The sequence below is a fragment of the Rutidosis leptorrhynchoides genome, chromosome 3 (genome assembly GCF_046630445.1).
Source record: "Rutidosis leptorrhynchoides isolate AG116_Rl617_1_P2 chromosome 3, CSIRO_AGI_Rlap_v1, whole genome shotgun sequence".
Taxonomy (NCBI): Eukaryota; Viridiplantae; Streptophyta; class Magnoliopsida; order Asterales; family Asteraceae; genus Rutidosis; species Rutidosis leptorrhynchoides.
In genome coordinates this window covers 669,486,057-669,511,107 of record NC_092335.1, presented here as the reverse complement: position 1 = coordinate 669,511,107, position 25,051 = coordinate 669,486,057, and the positions used below count along the sequence as shown (strand labels likewise).

General features: G+C 33.9%; 1 protein-coding gene across 1 annotated transcript; it reads left to right on the top strand.

Moving 5' to 3' along the window:
• The first annotated feature begins 23,234 nt into the window (after positions 1 to 23,234).
• On the top strand, positions 23,235 to 24,842 carry LOC139899326 (probable aspartic proteinase GIP2). Its single transcript, XM_071882152.1, has one exon. It carries the CDS (start codon positions 23,244 to 23,246, stop codon positions 24,552 to 24,554), a length of 1,311 nt encoding a protein of 436 aa, XP_071738253.1. The 5' UTR covers positions 23,235 to 23,243; the 3' UTR covers positions 24,555 to 24,842.
• The last annotated feature ends 209 nt before the right edge of the window (positions 24,843 to 25,051 follow it).

The window sequence follows — 25,051 nt, the reverse complement described above, 5'->3', positions numbered from 1 at the left end:
AAGGTCAGCAGAGTTTTTGCTGGACTGAACATATCTCATTTCAATCTGGTTGTCCTTAATGAGATTTTGAGTGTATGAGAAGAATCTAGGGGGTATGTGTTTTGTTCGGTCACTTTTGATATACCCTTCTTTCATCTGTGTTATGCAAGCTACATTATCTTCATAGATAGTTGTTGAACTTTTATTGCGTTCTAGTCCACAAGAATCAGTAATGAGTTGTGTCATTGATCTCAACCAAAAACATTCCCGACTGGCTTCATGTAATGCAATTACTTCGGCATGATTTGATGATGCTGCAACAAGTGTTTGTTTTTGAGAACGCCATGATATTGCGGTACCTCCATTTAGGAATACATATCCATTTTGAGATTTAGCTTTATGTGGATCAGATAAATAACCTGCATCTGCATAACCAACCAAATCTTGTTTTGATTCGTTAGAATAAAATAATCCTAAATCAGTAGTTCCTCGAAGGTATCGAAATATGTGTTTGATCCCATTCCAGTGTCTTTTGGTAGGAGCTGAGCTGAACCTTGCCAACAAATTAACTGCAAAAGAAATGTCAGGTCTTGTACAATTTGTAAGATACATAAGAGCTCCAATTGCACTAAGATATGGTACTTCTGGTCCCAGGATATCTTCATGATCTTCACAGGGACGAAATGGATCAGTGTCAACATTAAGTGATCTAACAACCATAGGAGTACTTAATGGTTTTGCCTTGTCCATATTAAAACGTTTTAAAATCTTTTCAGTATATGTTGTTTGATGTACAAGTAAACCATTAGGCATATGTTCAATTTGTAAACCAAGGTAATACTTGGTTTTTCCGAGATCTTTCATTTCAAATTCTTTCTTTAGAAGTTGAATGGCTTCATGGATCTCTTTATTTGTACCTATGATATTAAGATCATCAACATAAACAGCTATGATCACATATCCGGATGTTGTTTTCTTAATGAAAACACATGGGCAAATAAGATTATTGGTATACCCTTTGCTTATCAAGTAATCACTTAATCGTTTATACCACATGCGACCCGATTGTTTCAACCCATATAAAGACCTTTGTAACTTGATTGAGTACATTTCTTTGGGTTTTGCATTGGTTGCTTCTGATACCTTAAATCCTTCAGGTATCTTCATATATATATCACTATCAAGTGATCCATAAAGATAAGCAGTCACAACATCCATGAGATGCATTTCTAAATTTTCAGAAACTGCCAGGCTGATTAAGTATCTAAAAGTAATTGCATCCATAACAGGAGAATAAGTTTCCTCATAATCAATTCCCGGTCTTTGATAAAAACCTTGAGCTACAAGTCTAGCTTTATACCTTGTAACTTCATTTTTCTCATTTCTTTTTCGCACAAAAACCCATCTATATCCCACAGGTTTTACATCTTTAGGTGTGAGAATGATAGATTCGAAAACTTTTCTTTTATTGAGTGATTCAAATTCAGCTCGTATTGCTCCTTTCCAATGATCCCAATCATGTCTATTTTGACATTCCATGACAGATTTTGGTTCTGGATCATCATCATCATTCATGATGTCATATGCAACATTATATGAAAATATCTCATCAAGATTTTTCATTTCATTTCGGTTCCATAATATTTTTGAATGTGCGTAATTGATTGAAAATTCCGTATTGACATCATCAATCTCCTCTGCAGAAGGAGTATTGATTTGTAGTTCTTCTTGAACACTTTCTTTTACCTCATTATCAGCTGATTTTCTTTTCCGAGGATTTTTATCTTTGGAACCAATTGGTCTCCCACGTTTCTGGCGTGACAAAGACTCAAGAATAACATTATTGCCAGTTTTTGGAATTTCAATTCGAGCTGGAGCATTTGCTGCTGGTATATATGATTTAGTCACTCTTTTTGTATCTGTAAATGCATCAGGCAATTTATTTGCAAGTTCTTGCATATGCATTATTTTTTGAACTTCGATCTCGCATTCTTTTGTGCGAGGATCAAGATACATTAATTGAGGTTCACACCATGAAACATCATTTTCTTTATTTTTTATTTCTCCCTCTAATCTAGGGAATAATGTTTCATTAAAGTGACAATCAGCAAAACGTGCTGTAAAAACATCACCCGTCATGGGTTCAATATATCTTATTATTGAAGATGTTTCATATCCAACATATATTCCCATCCTTCTTTGAGGACCCATTTTAGTGCGTTGTGGTGGTGCGATAGGGACATAAACCGCACAACCAAATGTTCTAAGGTGAGAAATATTTGGCTGATGACCAAAAGCAAGTTGCAAAGGAGAATATGTATGACTTGCGCTTGGTCTAATGCGAATCAATGATGCAGCATGCAAAATTGCATGGCCCCATACAGATACTGGGAGTTTTGTTCGCATTATCAATGGTCTAGCTATTAGCTGCAATCGTTTAATTAATGATTCAGCTAAACCATTTTGTGTATGCACATGGGCAACGGGATGTTCAACAATAATCCCAATAGACATGCAAAAGTTATTAAATGCTTGAGACGTAAACTCACCGGCATTATCTAGTCTCACCCTTTTAATAGTATAATCAGGGAAATGTGCTCTCAATTTAATAATTTGAGCAAGAAATTTTGCAAATGCCATATTTCGACTTGATAATAGACAAACATGAGACCATCTACTAGATGCGTCTATTAGAACCATAAAATATCTAAATGGTCCACATGGTGGATGAATTGGTCCACATATATCACCTTGAATTCTTTCAAGAAACATTGGTGATTCTTTTTCAACCTTAAGAGGTGATGGTCTTATTATCAACTTTCCAAGTGAGCATGATGTACATGGGATAAGTGCATCATGAGGGATCCTTTGATCCGCCAATGGATGTCCATGTGTATTTTGTATTATTCTTTTCATCATTGTTGATCCTGGGTGACCTAATCTCTCATGCCACAAACTGATCATTACAGGATCACATAATTTTTCTTTAACTACCACATTTACTTCAGGTACATTTATATGTGTATAATGTAAACCAGAATGAAGTCTTGGTAGTTTTTCAATTACACGATTCTTATCAGTGATACTTAAATATTTTTCATTTTCTGTTGTCACTGACTGATAATCATATCCATTTTGGTATATGTCAGAGAAACTTAACAAATTTCTCTTTGACATGGGAGAAAATAAGGGATTATTTATCAGAAAATTCGTACCATTTGGTAACATGAATTTTGCCTTTCCCATTCCTTTTATTAAGTCCACAGGACCTGGTATAGTATGTATAGTTCCTTCCGTTGCTTTCAAGTCTGTGAAATATTTTTTATATTTGAGTATGGTGTGAGTGGCACCACTGTCTGCAATACAAATATCTCCACCATTTGACTGATTTTTTACTCCAGCAGTATACATCATGAACTTCAAAAAAAAATATGAGAAACAAATAATGAGTATATAATTCATCAATATATTACATTCAAAACATGTTACAAACGATAGCACATAATAAGGAAATATGTAGTAAACTAGATATGGTGTAGATTGAAAATCTACAACCATTTATTTAACGAGAACATATAATAGGATATATATATATATATATATATATATATATATATATATATATATATATATATATATATAGATATTAGAAATTTATTCATTAAAGTAGTCACAAGTTGGCTCAGTGATTTTTGTATCAAGGTCATCCACAAGATTTGCTTCTTTTCCTTTTCCCTTTAGGGATTCTTGATACCGATTAACAGAATGCTGATTTGTTCGGCAGTTTTTAGACCAGTGGCCAATTTTACCACATCGGTAACAAGAATCTTCAACATTCTTTGAAGAGCCTTCTTCAACATTGTGATTTGTGGGATTGTATGGTGTTTGGATTTTATAATTTTGTGGATTATTATTTCTTTGTCCACGACCACGACCACCACGACCACCACGACCACGACCACCACCACGACCATTACCATAAGGGTGATTTCGAACATAGTTATGATTTTTATTATTGTTATGGTAATTTCCATGATGATGGTTTTGGCCAATATGGCTACGACCTCTTCCATGTAGTGACCCGAACTTTTCCATGTTTATATATATTAATTGAGATTGATATTTACATGATTAAATGTTTCCAACATGTTAAGTAATCAAACTTGTTAAGACTTGATTAATTGAAATATGTTTCATATAGGCAATTGACCACCCAAGTTGACCGGTGATTCACGAACGTTAAAACTTGTAAAAACTATATGATGACATATATATGGATATATATATAGTTAACATGATACTATGATAAGTAAACATATCATTAAGTATATTAACAATAAACTACATATGTAAAAACAAGACTACTAACTTAATGATTTTTAAACGAGACATATATGTAACGATTATCGTTGTAAAGACATTTAATGTATATATATCATATTAAGAGATATTCATACATGATAATATCATGATAATATAATAATTTAAAATCTCATTTGATATTATAAACATTGGGTTAACAACATTTAACAAGATCGTTAACCTAAAGGTTTCAAAACAACACTTACATGTAACGACTAACGATGACTTAACGACTCAGTTAAAATGTATATACATGTAGTGTTTTAATATGTATTTATACACTTTTGAAAGACTTCAATGCACTTATCAAAATACTTCTACTTAACAAAAATGCTTACAATTACATCCTCGTTCAGTTTCATCAACAATGCTACTCGTATGCACCCGTATTCGTACTCGTACAATACACAGCTTTTAGATGTATGTACTATTGGTATATACACTCCAATGATCAGCTCTTAGCAGCCCATGTGAGTCACCTAACACATGTGGGAACCATCATTTGGCAACTAGCATGAAATATCTCATAAAATTACAAAAATATGAGTAATCATTCATGACTTATTTACATGAAAACAAAATTACATATCCTTTATATCTAATCCATACACCAACGACCAAAAACACCTACAAACACTTTCATTCTTCAATTTTCTTCATCTAATTAATCTCTCTCAAGTTCTATCTTCAAGTTCTAAGTGTTCTTCATAAATTCCAAAAGTTCTAGTTTCATAAAATCAAGAATACTTTCAAGTTTGCTAGCTCACTTCCAATTTTGTAAGGTGATCATCCAACCTCAAGAAATCTTTGTTTCTTACAGTAGGTTATCATTCTAATACAAGGTAATAATCATATTCAAACTTTGGTTCAATTTCTATAACTATAACAATCTTATTTTAAGTGATGATCTTACTTGAACTTGTTTTCGTGTCATGATTCTGCTTCAAGAACTTCGAGCCATCCAAGGATCCATTGAAGCTAGATCCATTTTTCTCTTTTCCAGTAGGTTTATCCAAGGAACTTAAGGTAGTAATGATGTTCATAACATCATTCGATTCATACATATAAAGCTATCTTATTCGAAGGTTTAAACTTGTAATCACTAGAACATAGTTTAGTAAATTCTAAACTTGTTCGCAAACAAAAGTTAATCCTTCTAACTTGACTTTTAAAATAAACTAAACACATTTTCTATATCTATATGATATGCTAACTTAATGATTTAAAACCTGGAAACACGAAAAACACCGTAAAATCGGATTTACGCCGTCGTAGTAACACCGTGGGCTGTTTTGGGTTAGTTAATTAAAAACTATGATAAACTTTGATTTAAAAGTTGTTATTCTGAGAAAATGATTTTTATTATGAACATGAAACTATATCCAAAAATTATGGTTAAACTCAAAGTGGAAGTATATTTTCTAAAATGGTCATCTAGACGTCGTTCTTTCGACTGAAATGACTACCTTTATAAAAACGACTTGTAACTTATTTTTCCGACTATAAACCTATACTTTTTCTGTTTAGATTCATAAAATAGAGTTCAATATGAAGCCATAGCAATTTGATTCACTCAAAACGGATTTAAAATGAAGAAGTTATGGGTAAAACAAGATTGGATAATTTTTCTCATTTTAGCTACGTGAAAATTGGTAACAAATCTATTCCAACCATAACTTAATCAACTTGTATTGTATATTATGTAATCTTGAGATACCATAGACACGTATACAATGTTTCGACCTATCATGTCGACACATCTATATATATTTCGGAACAACCATAGACACTCTATATGTGAATGTTGGAGTTAGCTATACAGGGTTGAGGTTGATTCCAAAATATATATAGTTTGAGTTGTGATCAATACTGAGATACGTATACACTGGGTCGTGGATTGATTCAAGATAATATTTATCGATTTATTTATGTACATCTAACTGTGGACAACTAGTTGTAGGTTACTAACGAGGACAGCTGACTTAATAAACTTAAAACACCAAAATATATTAAAAGTGTTGTAAATATATTTTGAACATACTTTGATATATATGTATATATTGTTATAGGTTCGTGAATCAACCAGTGGCCAAGTCTTACTTCCCGACGAAGTAAAAATCTGTGAAAGTGAGTTATAGTCCCACTTTTAAAATCTAATATTTTTGGGATGAGAATACATGCAGGTTTTATAAATGATTTACAAAATAGACACAAGTACGTGAAACTACATTCTATGGTTGAATTATCGAAATCGAATATGCCCCTTTTTATTAAGTCTGGTAATCTAAGAATTAGGGAACAGACACCCTAATTGACACGAATCCTAAAGATAGATCTATTGGGCTTAACAAACCCCATCCAAAGTACCGGATGCTTTAGTACTTCGAAATTTATATCATATCCGAAGGGTGTCCCGGAATGATGGGGATATTCTTATATATGCATCTTGTTAATGTCGGTTACCAGGTGTTCACCATATGAATGATTTTTATCTCTATGTATGGGATGTATATTGAAATATGAAATCTTGTGGTCTATTATTATGATTTGATATATATAGGTTAAACCTATAACTCACCAACATTTTTGTTGACGTTTTAAGCATGTTTATTCTCAGGTGATTATTAAGAGCTTCCGCTGTCGCATACTTAAATAAGGACGAGATTTGGAGTCCATGCTTGTATGATATTGTGTAAAAACTGCATTCAAGAAACTTATTTTGTTGTAACATATTTGTATTGTAAACCATTATGTAATGGTCGTGTGTAAACAGGATATTTTAGATTATCATTATTTGATCATCTACGTAAAGCTTTTTAAACCTTTATTGATGAAATAAAGGTTATGGTTTGTTTTAAAATGAATGCAGTCTTTGAAAAACGTCTCATATAGAGGTCAAAACCTCGCAACGAAATCAATTAATATGGAACGTTTTTAATCAATAAGAACGGGACATTTCAGTTGGTATCCGAGCGTTGGTCTTAGAGAACCAGAAAATTTGCATTATTGTGTCTTATCGAGTTTGTTAGGATGCATTAGTGAGTCTGGACTTCGACCGTGTTTTCTTTAAAAATGATTGCTTAACATTTTTGTTGGAAACTATATATTTTTAACATATGAATATTATGTGATATATTAATCTCTTAACGTGTTTGATATTATGTGATAGATGTCTACCTCTAGAAATTATGTGATAGATGTCTACCTCTAGAACAAGTCCCATTGACTCACCTAATAATAATGAAGAGTCAAATGTAAATTGGAATGATTTGTGGACTGATTCACAAGTTCCCGAAGAGGAACCGGAAGAAGAGTCGGAACCGGAAGAAGAATCGGAACCGGAAGAAGAATCGGAACCGGATAAAGAAATAGAACCAGTGGGAGAAATAATAAAACGGTTAAGTAAAAGAAAATCCTCAACCAACCGACCAAAGTTAATTATGGTCAATGGTGTTTCCGCCAAGGAAGCAAAATATTGGGAGGATTACCAATTCTCCGATGAATCGGATTCCGACGAGAATTCCGATGATGTTATAGAAATTACCCCAACTGAATTTAAAAAGGCAAAAGAAAATAATAAGGGAAAGGGCATAAAAATAGAGAAATCTAATTCCAACCCCGATGAACTTTATATGTATCGTCAACCCCCGAAGTCCTTAAGTTGTAACAATGACCCGGGAACCTCTAAACCACCAGGTTTTTCTAAACCAATGTGGACAACGACGGCTCGTATTAGGGGAACATCATATATCCCTAGAAACTTGGAAAAACGAACCAAAACCGAAGAAGAAGAAACGAGCGAGTCGGAATAAGATAGTTGTATTCGTGTGGTGTAATATATGTAATATAGTGTTCTTATGCTTTATGATATATGTAAAAATTGCTTGTATTAATAAGTATTTTTTTTATGAATCTAACTCTTGTCTATTTTACAGTTTAAAAACACAAAATGGATAGACAACCCAATATTTTAAGAGACCTACCTGGAGACATGATTGATGAAATCTTGTCTAGAGTCGGCCAGAATTCTTCGGCACAACTATTTAAGGCGAGATCAGTTTGTAAGACATTCGAAGAACGTTCCAAGAATGTCTTGGTTTATAAGAGACTTTCGTTTGAAAGATGGGGGATATCACATTGGGAAACCCATAAGTTACGATGTGTTTACTTTGACACATATATTGCGGGGAACCCAAATGCTATTTTACGCAACGGGTTAAGAAATTATTTTGACTCAATATATCCGAATATTGGACTTCGTGATTTAGAAAAAGCGGCTAACATGCAACATAAAGAAGCATGTTATGCTTACGGATTAGTAATGTTCGCTTCTCACCAAAGTGAGAACAAGAACATCGGGCTACAACTATTAAACAAAACGTTCCCACAAGTGACGGAGTCGGTAATTGGGGTTAGAAATGAGGTTTTTAGATTGTTACGGGACTGTTGGACATTACGTAACCCTCATCCCCTTGACGATGTTATAACACGCTGTCTTATCAACGGCCATAACGGTTATGTTCCACAAGACCAAGGATGGGAAGTAGTCCTAGTAAAACCAGAATGCATGACTTGTTTCTGGACGTATGAATTACGTGTCTTTATTGCCTTTGCTGAACGACTTGTGTACTAGCTAGAATTATCTTCACAACCATCTTGTATCAAATTTATTGTGTGCTATATTTCATGCTATATGTAAAATAAGCGGTATTGTAAGTTTGTAAAATATTGTGTAAAAGTTTGAACGCGAAATATTATTATAATCAGTTTTTCATATAGAATTGTAGTAGTTGAATTGTATATTAGCTACTAAGTATGAACTTAACGGGTAGGTACTACCCGAATTTAAACTTATAAAACGCTAATATGAAGAAAAAGCTTTTATAAATGAGTTCATATTATGCTACGAAATACTATTAACTACTCTTAATATTCTGTATGATTAACTTGTTCCATTTAACTATTTTGAAGGAAATGGCACCGACTACTCGACACACCGTGAATATGAATGAAGAGGAATTCCGTACTTTTCTAGCTTCAAACATAGCCACAGTACAGGCTGCGCTACATACCAACAATAACCTTGGATCTACCAGTACAGGAAATCGTGTAGGATGCACCTACAAAGAATTCACTGCCTGCAAACCTTTGGAATTTGATGGAACCGAAGGACCGATCGGATTGAAACGGTGGACCGAGAAGGTCGAATCGGTGTTTGCCATAAGTAAGTGTACTGAAGAGGACAAAGTGAAGTACGCTACGCATACCTTCACAGGTTCTGCGTTAACATGGTGGAATACCTATCTAGAGCAAGTGGGACAAGGCGATGCGTACGCACTACCATGGTCAGCATTCAAGCACTTGATGAACGAGAAGTACCGTCTCAGAACCGAGGTCAATAAGCTCAAGACAGAACTTAGAGGGTTACGAACCCAAGGATTTGATATTACCACGTACGAAAGACGATTCACAGAATTGTGCCTATTGTGTCCGGGAGCATTCGAAGATGAGGAAGAGAAGATCGACGCGTTTGTGAAAGGATTACCGGAAAGAATCCAAGAAGATATAAGTTCACACGAGCCCGCCTCCATACAACAGGCATGTAGAATGGCTCACAAACTAGTGAACCAGATTGAAGAAAGAATTAAAGAACAGACTGCTGAAGAGGCCAATGTGAAGCAAGTCAAAAGAAAGTGGGAGGAAAACGGTGATAAGAATCACCAATACAACAACAACAGCAATTACAACAATAATCGCAACAATTATCCCAACAATCGCAACATCAATCGCAACTACAACAAACGGCCCAACAACAACAACAACAACAACAACAACAACAGCAACTACAACAATCATCCCAACAACAATAATAATCGCAACAACAACAACAATCAGAAGCAGCTATGCCAAAGGTGTGAAAAGAATCACTCGGGGTTCTGCACCAAATTTTGCAACAAGTGTAAAAGAAATGGTCATAGCGCGGCGAAGTGTGAGGTCTACGGACCAGGGGTTAATAGAACGAAAGGAACAAATGGTGTCGGAACGAGTAATGGCGGAGCAAGTAGTGTCGGAGCAAGTTATGCCAATGTAGTTTGTTATAAATGTGGAAAACCAGGCCACATTATTAGAAATTGCCCGAACCAGGAGAACACGAATGGACAAGGCCGTGGAAGAGTTTTCAATATTAATGCGGTAGAGGCACAGGAAGACCCGGAGCTTGTTACGGGTACGTTTCTTATTGACAATAAATCTGCTTACGTTTTATTTGATTCGGGTGCGGATAGAAGCTATATGAGTAGAGATTTTTGTGCTAAATTAAGTTGTCCATTGACGCCTTTGGATAGTAAATTTTTACTCGAATTAGCAAATGGTAAATTAATTTCAGCAGATAATATATGTCGGAATCGAGAAATTAAACTGGTTAGCGAAACATTTAAGATTGATTTGATACCAGTAGAGTTAGGGAGTTTTGATGTGATAATCGGTATGGACTGGTTGAAAGAAGTGAAAGCGGAGATCGTTTGTTACAAAAATGCAATTCGCATTATACGAGAAAAAGAAAAACCCTTAATGGTGTACGGAGAAAAGGGCAACACGAAGCTACATCTTATTAGTAATTTGAAGGCACAAAAACTAATAAGAAAAGGTTGCTATGCTGTTCTAGCACACGTCGAGAAAGTACAAACTGAAGAAAAGAGCATCAATGATGTTCCCATTGCAAAAGAATTTCCCGATGTATTTCCGAAAGAATTACCGGGATTACCCCCACATCGATCCGTTGAATTTCAAATAGATCTTGTACCAGGAGCTGCACCAATAGCTCGTGCTCCTTATAGACTCGCACCCAGTGAGATGAAAGAACTGCAAAGCCAATTACAAGAACTTTTAGAGCGTGGTTTCATTCGACCAAGCACATCACCGTGGGGAGCTCCTGTTTTGTTTGTCAAGAAGAAAGATGGTACATTCAGGTTGTGTATCGACTACCGAGAGTTGAACAAACTTACCATCAAGAACCGCTACCCACTACCGAGAATCGACGACTTATTTGATCAACTACAAGGCTCGTCTGTTTATTCAAAGATTGACTTACGTTCCGGGTATCATCAAATGCGGGTGAAAGAAGATGATATTCCAAAGACTGCTTTCAGAACACGTTACGGTCATTACGAGTTTATGGTCATGCCGTTTGGTTTAACTAATGCACCAGCTGTGTTCATGGACCTTATGAACCGAGTGTGTGGACCATACCTTGACAAGTTTGTCATTGTTTTCATTGATGACATACTTATTTACTCAAAGAATGACCAAGAACACGGTGAACATTTGAGAAAGGTGTTAGAAGTATTGAGGAAGGAAGAATTGTACGCTAAGTTTTCAAAGTGTGCATTTTGGTTGGAAGAAGTTCAATTCCTCGGTCACATAGTGAACAAAGAAGGTATTAAGGTGGATCCGGCAAAGATAGAAACTGTTGAAAAGTGGGAAACCCCGAAAACTCCAAAACACATACGCCAGTTTTTAGGACTAGCTGGTTACTACAGAAGGTTCATCCAAGACTTTTCCAGAATAGCAAAACCCTTGACTGCATTAACGCATAAAGGGAAGAAATTTGAATGGAATGATGAACAAGAGAAAGCGTTTCAGTTATTGAAGAAAAAGCTAACTACGGCACCTATATTGTCATTGCCTGAAGGGAATGATGATTTTGTGATTTATTGTGACGCATCAAAGCAAGGTCTCGGTTGTGTATTAATGCAACGAACGAAGGTGATTGCTTATGCGTCTAGACAATTGAAGATTCATGAACAAAATTATACGACGCATGATTTGGAATTAGGCGCGGTTGTTTTTGCATTAAAGACTTGGAGGCACTACTTATATGGGGTCAAAAGTATTATATATACCGACCACAAAAGTCTTCAACACATATTTAATCAGAAACAACTGAATATGAGGCAGCGTAGGTGGATTGAATTATTGAATGATTACGACTTTGAGATTCGTTACCACCCGGGGAAGGCAAATGTGGTAGCCGATGCCTTGAGCAGGAAGGACAGAGAACCCATTCGAGTAAAATCTATGAATATAATGATTCATAATAACCTTACTACTCAAATAAAGGAGGCGCAACAAGGAGTTTTAAAAGAGGGAAATTTAAAGGATGAAATACCCAAAGGATCGGAGAAGCATCTTAATATTCGGAAAGACGGAACCCGGTATAGGGCTGAAAGGATTTGGGCACCAAAATTTGGAGATATGAGAGAAATGGTACTTAGAGAAGCTCATAAAACCAGATACTCAATACATCCTGGAACGGGGAAGATGTACAAGGATCTCAAGAAACATTTTTGGTAGCCGGGTATGAAAGCCGATGTTGCTAAATACGTAGGAGAATGTTTGACGTGTTCTAAGGTCAAAGCTGAGCATCAGAAACCATCAGGTCTACTTCAACAACCCGAAATCCCGGAATGGAAATGGGAAAACATTACCATGGATTTCATCACTAAATTGCCAAGGACTGCAAGTGGTTTTGATACTATTTGGGTAATAGTTGATCGTCTCACCAAATCAGCACACTTCCTACCAATAAGAGAAGATGACAAGATGGAGAAGTTAGCACGACTGTATTTGAAGGAAGTCGTCTCCAGACATGGAATACCAATCTCTATTATCTCTGATAGGGATGGCAGATTTATTTCAAGATTCTGGCAGACATTACAGCAAGCATTAGGAACTCGTCTAGACATGAGTACTGCCTATCATCCACAAACTGATGGGCAGAGCGAAAGGACGATACAAACGCTTGAAGACATGCTACGAGCATGTGTTATTGATTTCGGAAACAGTTGGGATCGACATCTACCATTAGCAGAATTTTCCTACAACAACAGCTACCATTCAAGCATTGAGATGGTGCCGTTTGAAGCACTTTATGGTAGAAAGTGCAGGTCTCCGATTTGTTGGAGTGAAGTGGGGGATAGACAGATTACGGGTCCGGAGATTATACAAGAAACTACCGAGAAGATCATCCAAATTCAACAACGGTTGAAAACCGCCCAAAGTCGACAAAAGAGCTACGCTGACATTAAAAGAAAAGATATAGAATTTGAAATTGGAGAGATGGTCATGCTTAAAGTTGCACCTTGAAAAGGCGTTGTTCGATTTAATAAACGAGGGAAATTAAATCCAAGGTATATTGGACCATTCAAGATTATTGATCGTGTCGGACCAGTAGCTTACCGACTAGAGTTACCTCAACAACTCGCAGCTGTACATAACACTTTCCACGTCTCGAATTTGAAGAAATGTTTTGCTAAAGAAGATGTCACTATTCCGTTAGATGAAATCCAAATCAACGAAAAACTTCAATTCATCGAAGAACCCGTCGAAATAATGGATCGTGAGGTTAAAAGACTTAAGCAAAACAAGATACCAATTGTTAAGGTTCGATGGAATGCTCGTAGAGGACCCGAGTTCACCTGGGAGCGTGAAGATCAGATGAAGAAGAAATACCCGCATCTATTTCCAGAAGATTCGTCAACACCTTCAACAGCTTAAAATTTCGGGACGAAATTTATTTAACGGGTAGGTACTGTAGTGACCCGAACTTTTCCATGTTTATATATATTAATTGAGATTGATATTTACATGATTAAATGTTTCCAACATGTTAAGTAATCAAACTTGTTAAGACTTGATTAATTGAAATATGTTTCATATAGGCAATTGACCACCCAAGTTGACCGGTGATTCACGAACGTTAAAACTTGTAAAAACTATATGATGACATATATATGGATATATATATAGTTAACATGATACTATGATAAGTAAACATATCATTAAGTATATTAACAATAAACTACATATGTAAAAACAAGACTACTAACTTAATGATTTTTAAACGAGACATATATGTAACGATTATCGTTGTAAAGACATTTAATGTATATATATCATATTAAGAGATATTCATACATGATAATATCATGATAATATAATAATTTAAAATCTCATTTGATATTATAAACATTGGGTTAACAACATTTAACAAGATCGTTAACCTAAAGGTTTCAAAACAACACTTACATGTAACGACTAACGATGACTTAACGACTCAGTTAAAATGTATATACATGTAGTGTTTTAATATGTATTTATACACTTTTGAAAGACTTCAATACACTTATCAAAATACTTCTACTTAACAAAAATGCTTACAATTACATCCTCGTTCAGTTTCATCAACAATGCTACTCGTATGCACCCGTATTCGTACTCGTACAATACACAACTTTTAGATGTATGTACTATTGGTATATACACTCCAATGATCAGCTCTTAGTAGCCCATGTGAGTCACCTAACACATGTGGGAACCATCATTTGGCAACTAGCATGAAATATCTCATAAAATTACAAAAATATGAGTAATCATTCATGACTTATTTACATGAAAACAAAATTACATATCCTTTATATCTAATCCATACACCAACGACCAAAAACACCTACAAACACTTTCATTCTTCAATTTTCTTCATCTAATTAATCTCTCTCAAGTTCTATCTTCAAGTTCTAAGTGTTCTTCATAAATTCCAAAAGTTCTAGTTTCATAAAATCAAGAATACTTTCAAGTTTGCTAGCTCACTTCCAATTTTGTAAGGTGATCATCCAACCTCAAGAAATCTTTGTTTCTTACAGTAGGTTATCATTCTAATACAAGGTAATAATCATATTCAAACTTTGGTTCAATTTCTATAACTATAACAATCTTATTTTAAGTGATGATCTTACTTGAACTTGTTTTCGTGTCATGATTCTGCTTCAAGAACTTCGAGCCATCCAAGGATCCATTGAAGCTAGATCCATTTTTCTCTTTTCCAGTAGGTTTATCCAAGGAACTTAAGGTAGTAATGATGTTCATAACATCATTCGATTCATACATATAAAGCTATCTTATTCGAAGGTTTAAACTTGTAATCACTAGAACATAGTTTAGTAAATTCTAAACTTGTTCGCAAACAAAAGTTAATCCTTCTAAATTGACTTTTAAAATCAACTAAACACATGTTCTATATCTATATGATATGCTAACTTAATGATTTAAAACCTGGAAACACGAAAAACACCGTAAAACCGGATTTACGCCGTCGTAGTAACACCGTGGGCTGTTTTGGGTTAGTTAATTAAAAACTATGATAAACTTTGATTTAAAAGTTGTTATTCTGAGAAAATGATTTTTATTATGAACATGAAACTATATCAAAAAATTATGGTTAAACTCAAAGTGGAAGTATGTTTTCTAAAATGGTCATCTAGACGTCGTTCTTTCGACTGAAATGACTACCTTTATAAAAACGACTTGTAACTTATTTTTCCGACTATAAACCTATACTTTTTCTGTTTAGATTCATAAAATAGAGTTCAATATGAAACCATAGCAATTTGATTCACTCAAAACGGATTTAAAATGAAGAAGTTATGGGTAAAACAAGATTGGATAATTTTTCTCATTTTAGCTACGTGAAAATTGGTAACAAATCTATTCCAACCATAACTTAATCAACTTGTATTGTATATTATGTAATCTTGAGATACCATAGACACGTATACAATGTTTCGACCTATCATGTCGACACATCTATATATATTTCGGAACAACCATAGACACTCTATATGTGAATGTTGGAGTTAGCTATACAGGGTTGAGGTTGATTCCAAAATATATATAGTTTGAGTTGTGATCAATACTGAGATACGTATACACTGGGTCGTGGATTGATTCAAGATAATATTTATCGATTTATTTCTGCACATCTAACTGTGGACAACTAGTTGTAGGTTACTAACGAGGACAGCTGACTTAATAAACTTAAAACACCAAAATATATTAAAAGTGTTGTAAATATATTTTGAACATACTTTGATATATATGTATATATTGTTATAGGTTCGTGAATCAACCAGTGGCCAAGTCTTACTTCCCGACGAAGTAAAAATCTGTGAAAGTGAGTTATAGTCCCACTTTTAAAATCTAATATTTTTGGGATGAGAATACATGCAGGTTTTATAAATGATTTACAAAATAGACACAAGTACGTGAAACTATATTCTATGGTTGAATTATCGAAATCGAATATGCCCCTTTTTATTAAGTCTGGTAATCTAAGAATTAGGGAACAGACACCCTAATTGACACGAATCCTAAAGATAGATCTATTGGGCTTAACAAACCCCATCCAAAGTACCGGATGCTTTAGTACTTCGAAATTTATATCATATCCGAAGGGTGTCCCGGAATGATGGGGATATTCTTATATATGCATCTTGTTAATGTCGGTTACCAGGTGTTCACCATATGAATGATTTTTATCTCTATGTATGGGATGTATATTGAAATATGAAATCTTGTGGTCTATTATTATGATTTGATATATATAGGTTAAACCTATAACTCACCAACATTTTTGTTGACGTTTTAAGCATGTTTATTCTCAGGTGATTATTAAGAGCTTCCGCTGTCGCATACTTAAATAAGGACGAGATTTGGAGTCCATGCTTGTATGATATTGTGTAAAAACTGCATTCAAGAAACTTATTTTGTTGTAACATATTTGTATTGTAAACCATTATGTAATGGTCGTGTGTAAACAGGATATTTTAGATTATCATTATTTGATCATCTACGTAAAGCTTTTTAAACCTTTATTGATGAAATAAAGGTTATGGTTTGTTTTAAAATGAATGCAGTCTTTGAAAAACGTCTCATATAGAGGTCAAAACCTCGCAACGAAATCAATTAATATGGAACTTTTTTAATCAATAAGAACGGGACATTTCATTCCACGCCCTCGTCCATGTGCATTTCTTCTTTTATTATTATTATTATTATTATTATTGTTAATAGCATTAGCTTCAGGAAATGCTAGCGCACCGGTAGGACGAGATTCTTGATTTTTCATCAGTAATTCTTTATTAACTTCTGCAACTAAGAGATAAGTTTGAAGTTTGGAAAAAGTTTTATAATTCTGCAATCTTAAATTTTCTTGCACAGTTATATTTGCAGAATGCATTGTGGAGAAAGTTTTCTCCATCATATCAGCATCACTTATTTCTTGACCACAGAATTGAAGCTTTGAACGGATCTTGAACATGGCCGAGCTGTATTCACTTACCTTTTTGAAATCTTGGAACCTTAGATTTCTCCATTCTTCCCTCGCAGCTGGAAGTAATATTTCCTTTTGATTATCGAATCTACTCTTGATACTTTCCCATAAAACATGTGGATCTTTGATAGTGAGAAACATATGTTTTAAGGTGGTATCAATATGTTTGCGAATAAAAGCAATTGATTTTAATTTATCTTGATCGGAACAAGTATTATTTTCTTTTAAAGTTTCTAGAATACCCAATGATCCAAGATTTATTTCTACGTCCATAACCCATGATGTGTAGTTTGTTCCCGATACGTCTAAGGCATCAAACTCAAGCTTTGATAAGTTTGACATTTTCTATTTTCAGAAAGATGAACAACATAAATCATAATCATAATCATAATCATAATATTTTTTTTCGTAGATAAATAACAACATGCAATTAGAATTAGTTTAGATTCATAAGTAGTAAACAAAGGAATAATGGTATGATTACAAATAATAAAATCATAAGGGAATATAGGTTCATATTATATTATATTATTAATGATATTATTATAATATATATTAAGTTATAATATATATTATTATAATATATTTTTCTTATTTTAACCTTTAAGATTTACTTTTAATAAAAATACAAACTACTTTTCTTATTTTAACTTTTAAGATTTACTTTTGATAAAAATACAAACTACTTTTTTTATTTTAACTTTTAAGATTTACTTTTAATAAAAACACAAACTATTTTTTCTATTTTAATTTTTAAAATTTACTTTTAATAAAAATAAAAACTACTTTTTTTATTTTAACTTTTAAGATTATAAATTTAAGAATAAACATTAGTATGCATGAAATAAATAATGATTAATTGCATAAGTAATCATAAATGTTAGATAACATATAAAGACCCCATCGTATTCGTATTGATCGGAATTAATCTCGACCCATGGTACCGTGTTGTCAAATGACGTGTTGCGTACATAAAGTACCGTGTTGTCAAATGACGTGTTGCGTACAATCATGAGGTCTTATTAACATAAATATAAATGTTAGTGAAGTTAATAAGAGTTAGATTACAGAAAATATAATTCAGGTGGTATAACCGACCATATATAACTTAAATAACATAAATATAAATGTTAGTGAACATAACTGTAAATGTTAGTATACATAAATAAATGTTAGATAACATAAATGTAAATGTTAGTATACATAAATAAATGTTAGATAACATAAATGTAAATTAGGCGACAGTGTCGACCATATATCATTTAGGTGGTATAACCGACCATATATTAGTTAGGTGGCAGAGCCAACCATATTTAGTATAAATGTTGAGATAATCGTGCTGATAACGTGTTATAATTCAGTAGGCTTATAACTACCTTTAGTGGTTCTTGACTGTAGAAGGTATATAGAGATAGAGATACTGTAAAACGGAGAAAACAAAGGTTGAACAAAAGGTATGAGTAATTGGTTTTTTATTTATAGAAAAATGTACAATGAGAGTTTGGTTGCATTTGGAATCTAGAGAGAGAGAGTGTTTTTGTTAACCAAAAAATACATACAATAAACTCTAACTCAACACACCTATTTATACTCATAAAATATACTATGCAATATCTATAATAATAATAAAATTATCATCCAATTATTACTTTTATAACAATCTTTTTAATTATTAACCATTAATTATATAATTATAATTATATTTTTATGTACAATTTCCATGTACACGAATCAATCAATCAATTGTTAAGTAACATTACCTCTATATCCGGGGCTTGAACAATTATTTGGAAGGGCCGAACATGATGTTTTATCGAGATATCAAATCATTTTAGTGTAGATTGAAGAATATTAATTTTGAGTATGTTGGTGATATCTCGAGAGCAAGTGACCTCTACGAAATCGGTGAATTTTAGGTAACAATCAAAATGAAATTTGCTATCATTTGAATTACGAATATTTCTGTTTGAAAGAGAGATAACTAAAACGGTGACAACTCGTAAATTCTACCAACTTTCACTAAAAATTGTAAAAATAAACGAAATAGTATAATTCAAAAAAACATTGATAATAGAGACATGGAGTGAATAACAACGTTGATCATTAAAACTCATCACATCAAATGCAACTCACAACGGGTCACTTGACTGAAAAAATGATTAAGAAGTTGAAGACAAGAAAATAAAATGATCAAAATTGAATTATTTTCCATAAAAGAGTGGCATCGACGAATCTTTCTTGAACTTACTTTTCATAACAAAAGAATACAGTTAAGACTAAAATTTTTGACGACTACCATAAGATTGCAAGATTATTATCTGTCTATCTGAAAGTAACAGTGATACAAGTTGACTCACACAAAAACAATTCGTCTTGTCGACTTTAAAACCCTCAAGAAACTCTTTAAGAATATACAGTATTGTTTTTATAGTCTAGTCTTAAAATTTTGACAAGACAGTAATCTTTAAACTATTATTATCATGTACACTTTGATTTTGTTTTAGTTTTGATTTTTGAGATTTTTTTAAGATAACCCCAAGTGTTGTCATTAAAAAATAAATGTGTACATAAATAAGTGGTACATATATGGTGGTGGTTTTTAGTAGAAAGTTGTTAGGTATATTCAACATACAACTGTTTGATGCAAGTCTGAATGTCTTAACGATAGTATTTAGAGTTGTCCTTAGAAAATTTCTTGATTTTTATATAAATGATTATTATTAAACTTTAACCTTTTACTGTATTTTGTTTTCATATACATTTTTGCCACTCCTAAATCATCTTTATTGTCTTATTTGCATCCGTATATTAAGCAATATGTAAACTTCCATGTCATTTGTAGATAAATTGACATTTTTATTTCATATTGTATTACCCAACTTTATATTACTTGTGCCTAGAAAGGAATTTAAGAATATTTCAGCAAAAGAAGAGATCTGAGGAAGAATTGATTGTTGTGATTAACAGTTTCATTCGTTTAAAGTTGCTGCTTGTTAAGGTGAAGAGATCAGATGCTTTTCTAAAAGTGACGAGTTTGTGGGGTTTAGTATGGATCAATGATTAATATAGCTTCCATTACGGGTCAGGTTGGGTCAGGTTGAGTCGAGACCCATATGGGTTTGGATCGAAACGGGTCATGGGTTGAAACGGGTCAGAATATAAATGGGTCAAACGGGTTGGGTCGGGACCCGGGTTGGGTTGGGTCTGAGTGGGTCGAGACCTAACGGGTCGGGTCGGGTCGAGGACCATTTTTTCAATAAAATTTTAGTTTTAAATAATTTTTTTATTATTTTTTATTTTATTCTGAAAAATTACATCGTGCAACTAAAATTCAAAACTTTACAGCTCGACCCGTTGGACCCATATACAAGACCCGTTAGACCCGTCTCTATTTGTTGGACTTGGTGGATTTGAACCCGGTCGACCCATTTCTTATTTTTTGGTCTAAGACCCCATATCTTTTAAAAAAACTCATTGGACCAATTTTTAGGGATGCGAATCTCAAAAACTGAAAACTTTACAACTCGACCCGTTTTGACCCATATGTAAGACCCATTAGACCCAAATTGAACACTTTGGCTTTGATTTGCCAGGTATAGTTGTATGTTTTGTTGTTGGGCTCATTTGGTGTCCCATTGTTTTTGTCTTTTTTATGGGCTTTGGGTATGTCCAGTCTTGTATGCAGTTTGTGATTAATATATTCTTCTTTTTTGTCGGAAAAAGGTATGCAATTTATTTAAAAATAACAGTGAGAAATTGATTGCAGAGAACGACTAAAAAAAATTATAATGTTATGTCGAGGTCAGCAATCAGAAAATAAAAAATGTTAATAGCGTCATGATGACGTCAACGTATAAGATAAAATATATAAATAGAAAAAATTCTACATAAACTTAAACCATATGTCACAGTTTGATTCCCACTGCATAGCTGGTGATGTGCACCCAACCCACACTCAAAAATGAGGTTACAATGCGTAAGTGGAGGCGTGGGCGGATATACAACGGCCAAACTCATGGGTGTGGGTTTGGAATGAAAATTTGATTGCTTAATTAGTTTTAATATATTATTTTTATCTCCTTTTTAGTCACTTTTTCAATCATATTTTATCATATTATTATAACACACCTTATCCACATTCATAATCCACGCCACCATAACTTCACATTTTCAACTCCACATCATAAAAAAAAACACTTGCCATCAACTCACTCAGACCGCAGTAACAAATAGTCTTATAAACACTAACCACACAACCTATCAGCTTGCGCTGTAAATAGTAGGGAGTAGATGGTATGATTTCATCAAATAAGCTAATCCAACATGTACATGTTGTATGTACTTTTGTGGCCAACAGATTTAATTACAGGTCAAATCTTGACAATTCTAGATCATATCTTTTGTTTATTTGAATCATTCAACATATGCTATTACGGAGTATAACGTAACAGCGTGTCATCAGACAAATCAACTTCACAAACTTTTTATTATTATTAAATCTTTGATTGGAAAAGAAAACACACAAAGCTATAATATAAGTTCAATAATGAAAATAATTTTCAATCAAAGTTCGCCATTAACACGTTAAAATGTCATACAAAACGGTTATTTATTACTTTTAATGTGACGATTATTATATTATAGAATATCTTAGTTCGTGTTAACAGAACCCTTGTAGTTAAATTTAGAAAAATCCACTAACTATATTTTCCACTTATAAAAATTTCATTTTAATTATTAGAATCTCTTTTCTTCAAATACAAAATGAGCAATTATGATTTTGAACAATTTCGAAAAATAAATGTAGTCATTTGTAATGGGTGAAAGTAACACACTAATAATTTTAATACGTTTAATGCTTAAAATGTATAGAAAAGAATAATTTATATATTAACATTAACTAATAGACAAAAGTTATGAATAGTAATCAGGGGCATTTTTGACTTTTCACTGTTTTTTAATTTTAACTAAATTTCATTTTACCAACAACGCCCCCACACTTTTTTGACAAATTCAAATCGACCCCCCAAACAGGGGAGTAAAGTGTCAAATAACCATTTTCATAAAAAATCTTAAATAAACTCCACCCAAATATTCAACGTGTCATATCTTCTCGCTCGCAACGAGTTAAATTTTTCCGACACCATCGTTAAACTCGAAATAATTTTAGGAAAACAATGTCACTAGCTATACGCAAAACGGACATTTTTTAAAAAATACTAAATATTTGGGGTACTTTTCATACACGTTGATTTTGCGTTAAATTTTTAAAAGTCGACAATTCCATAGCGAAACGCGGAGTTGCACATATATTGTTAATTTAAAATAACATTTAAATCTCTCACGGGTTATACCTTTTAGTTCGACTTGAGTTGTGCATCAACGACATCATCGTTAGCCACAAAATAATTTTACTAAACGCAATAAAATACATTGAAAACCAAACCCCCGGCGCGAAGCGAGGTTTCGAAACTAGTTAAAACTAATCACCAAGTATCAGAATAGAGAAAACATATAATATCAAAGGAATTCAAGTCAAATTTGATTTTGCATACTTGAAATTTCTGGATAATACAGAGTAATTTTATTTTAAAAGCAGCTTTCATTGACTTTTTGGTTTAATTCGTTGTTGTCTTCACGTAATCTCCATAATACGTGACCTTTATGATGGAACCCAGCTACTATAAATTCGTATACAATTACCTCTAATTATGAAACAAAAAAATTTCAGAAAAAAATGTCTTCTTCCAACGTACAACTACTATTTTTCTCCTTTTTACTCATTCTATCTTACTCTTCCGGGCAACCATCTTTCCGGCCATCCGCACTCGTAGTTCCGGTGAGGAAAGATGCTGCCACCAGTCAATATGTCACTAGAATCAACCAAAGGACTCCATTAGTGCAGGAAAACCTTGTGGTGGATGTTGGTGGTCGGTTTTTATGGGTGGATTGTGATAACAACTATATATCATCGACTTACATGCCAGCTCGATGTCGGTCAGCTTTGTGCTCGTTGGCTAGAGCCGATGGGTGTGGGGACTGTTTCGGTCCGGCTAGACCGGGTTGTAATAATAATACATGTGGGGTGTCGCCTGACAATCCTATTACTAGGACTGCTACAGGTGGCGAGCTAGCAACGGACCTTGTTCAGGTCCGGTCCACTGACGGGTCAAATCCAGGTCGATCCGTTAATGTGACTAGGTATTTGTTTTCATGTGCACCCACGTTCTTGTTACAAGGACTTGCTAGTGGTGTATCTGGGATGGCTGGGTTAGGTCGTACAAGAGTAGGACTCCCAACCCAGTTGGCCTCAGCTTTTAGCTTTGATCGAAAATTTGCAATTTGTTTGTCATCATCGACGACATCAGATGGTGTTATATTCTTCGGAGACGGTCCGTACAAATTTTTACCGAATATCGACGTTTCACAGTCACTTACGACAACCCGGCTTTTTATCAATCCAGTTAGCACAGCTTCCTCGTCTACGCAAGGCGAGCCTTCAGCTGAATACTTTATAGGAGTGAGTTCTATCAGGGTTAACAATAATTCAATATCACTAAACACCTCGTTGCTCTCAATCGATACCGAAGGAAACGGTGGGACCAAGATTAGCACTGTTAATCCTTACACGGTATTGGAGACCTCAATTTATAATGCTCTGACTACGGCCTTCATTAACGAGGCCGCAGCCAGAAACATAACCAGGGTCTCATCCGTAGCCCCATTCGATGTGTGCTTTAGTACAACGAATGTGTTAAGCACACGTGTGGGACCCTCGGTCCCATCTATCGAGCTAGTGTTGGAAAGTGAGAGTACTGTTTGGATGATCACGGGATCAAACTCTATGGTGCAAGTAAATGATAATGTACTATGTCTTGGATTTGTTAACGGTGGATCGAACCCTAGGACTTCGGTCGTTATCGGTGGATACCAACTAGAGAACAATCTTCTTCAATTTGATCTCGCAACTTCGAATCTCGGGTTTAGCTCGACTTTACTTGGTAGGCAAACTACTTGTGCCAACTTCAATTTTACGACCAGTGCATAGATCGTGTTATTATTTATGTATTAATAAGAGCCGGTTTACTTTTACCCAGGTTTATGTTGTAAACATATATAATTATACGAATAATAAAATATACGCGTGAATAGTAAAATTATGGTTTCAATGTAATTACTAATTACTACAGTAATAAAATGACAAAAGATTATTAGTTCTAGTTTCGTTGAAGAAATCCGTCTTTAGATGATAATTAAAAGTAACGATGTGGAAAGGTAAAAGTAGACGTGTAGTGCCATCTGGTTGCCGCTTCTTTAATAATGAAAACTATGTGATCTTCGAGCCTACATAATGAAAACTATGTAGCCTCTATTGAGTCGACAGCAATCGTCGATTTATTGGCGACTTGACTGACTTTTTGAGCCTAAATTAAATTCCAGGCAGTATTTAAAACCCATGAAAATTTGATTCTACCATTTTCATGGCGTCTACTTATTTTTATTTTATTATTTTTTATTTTTTTTAAAAACTTTTTCCTACTTAAA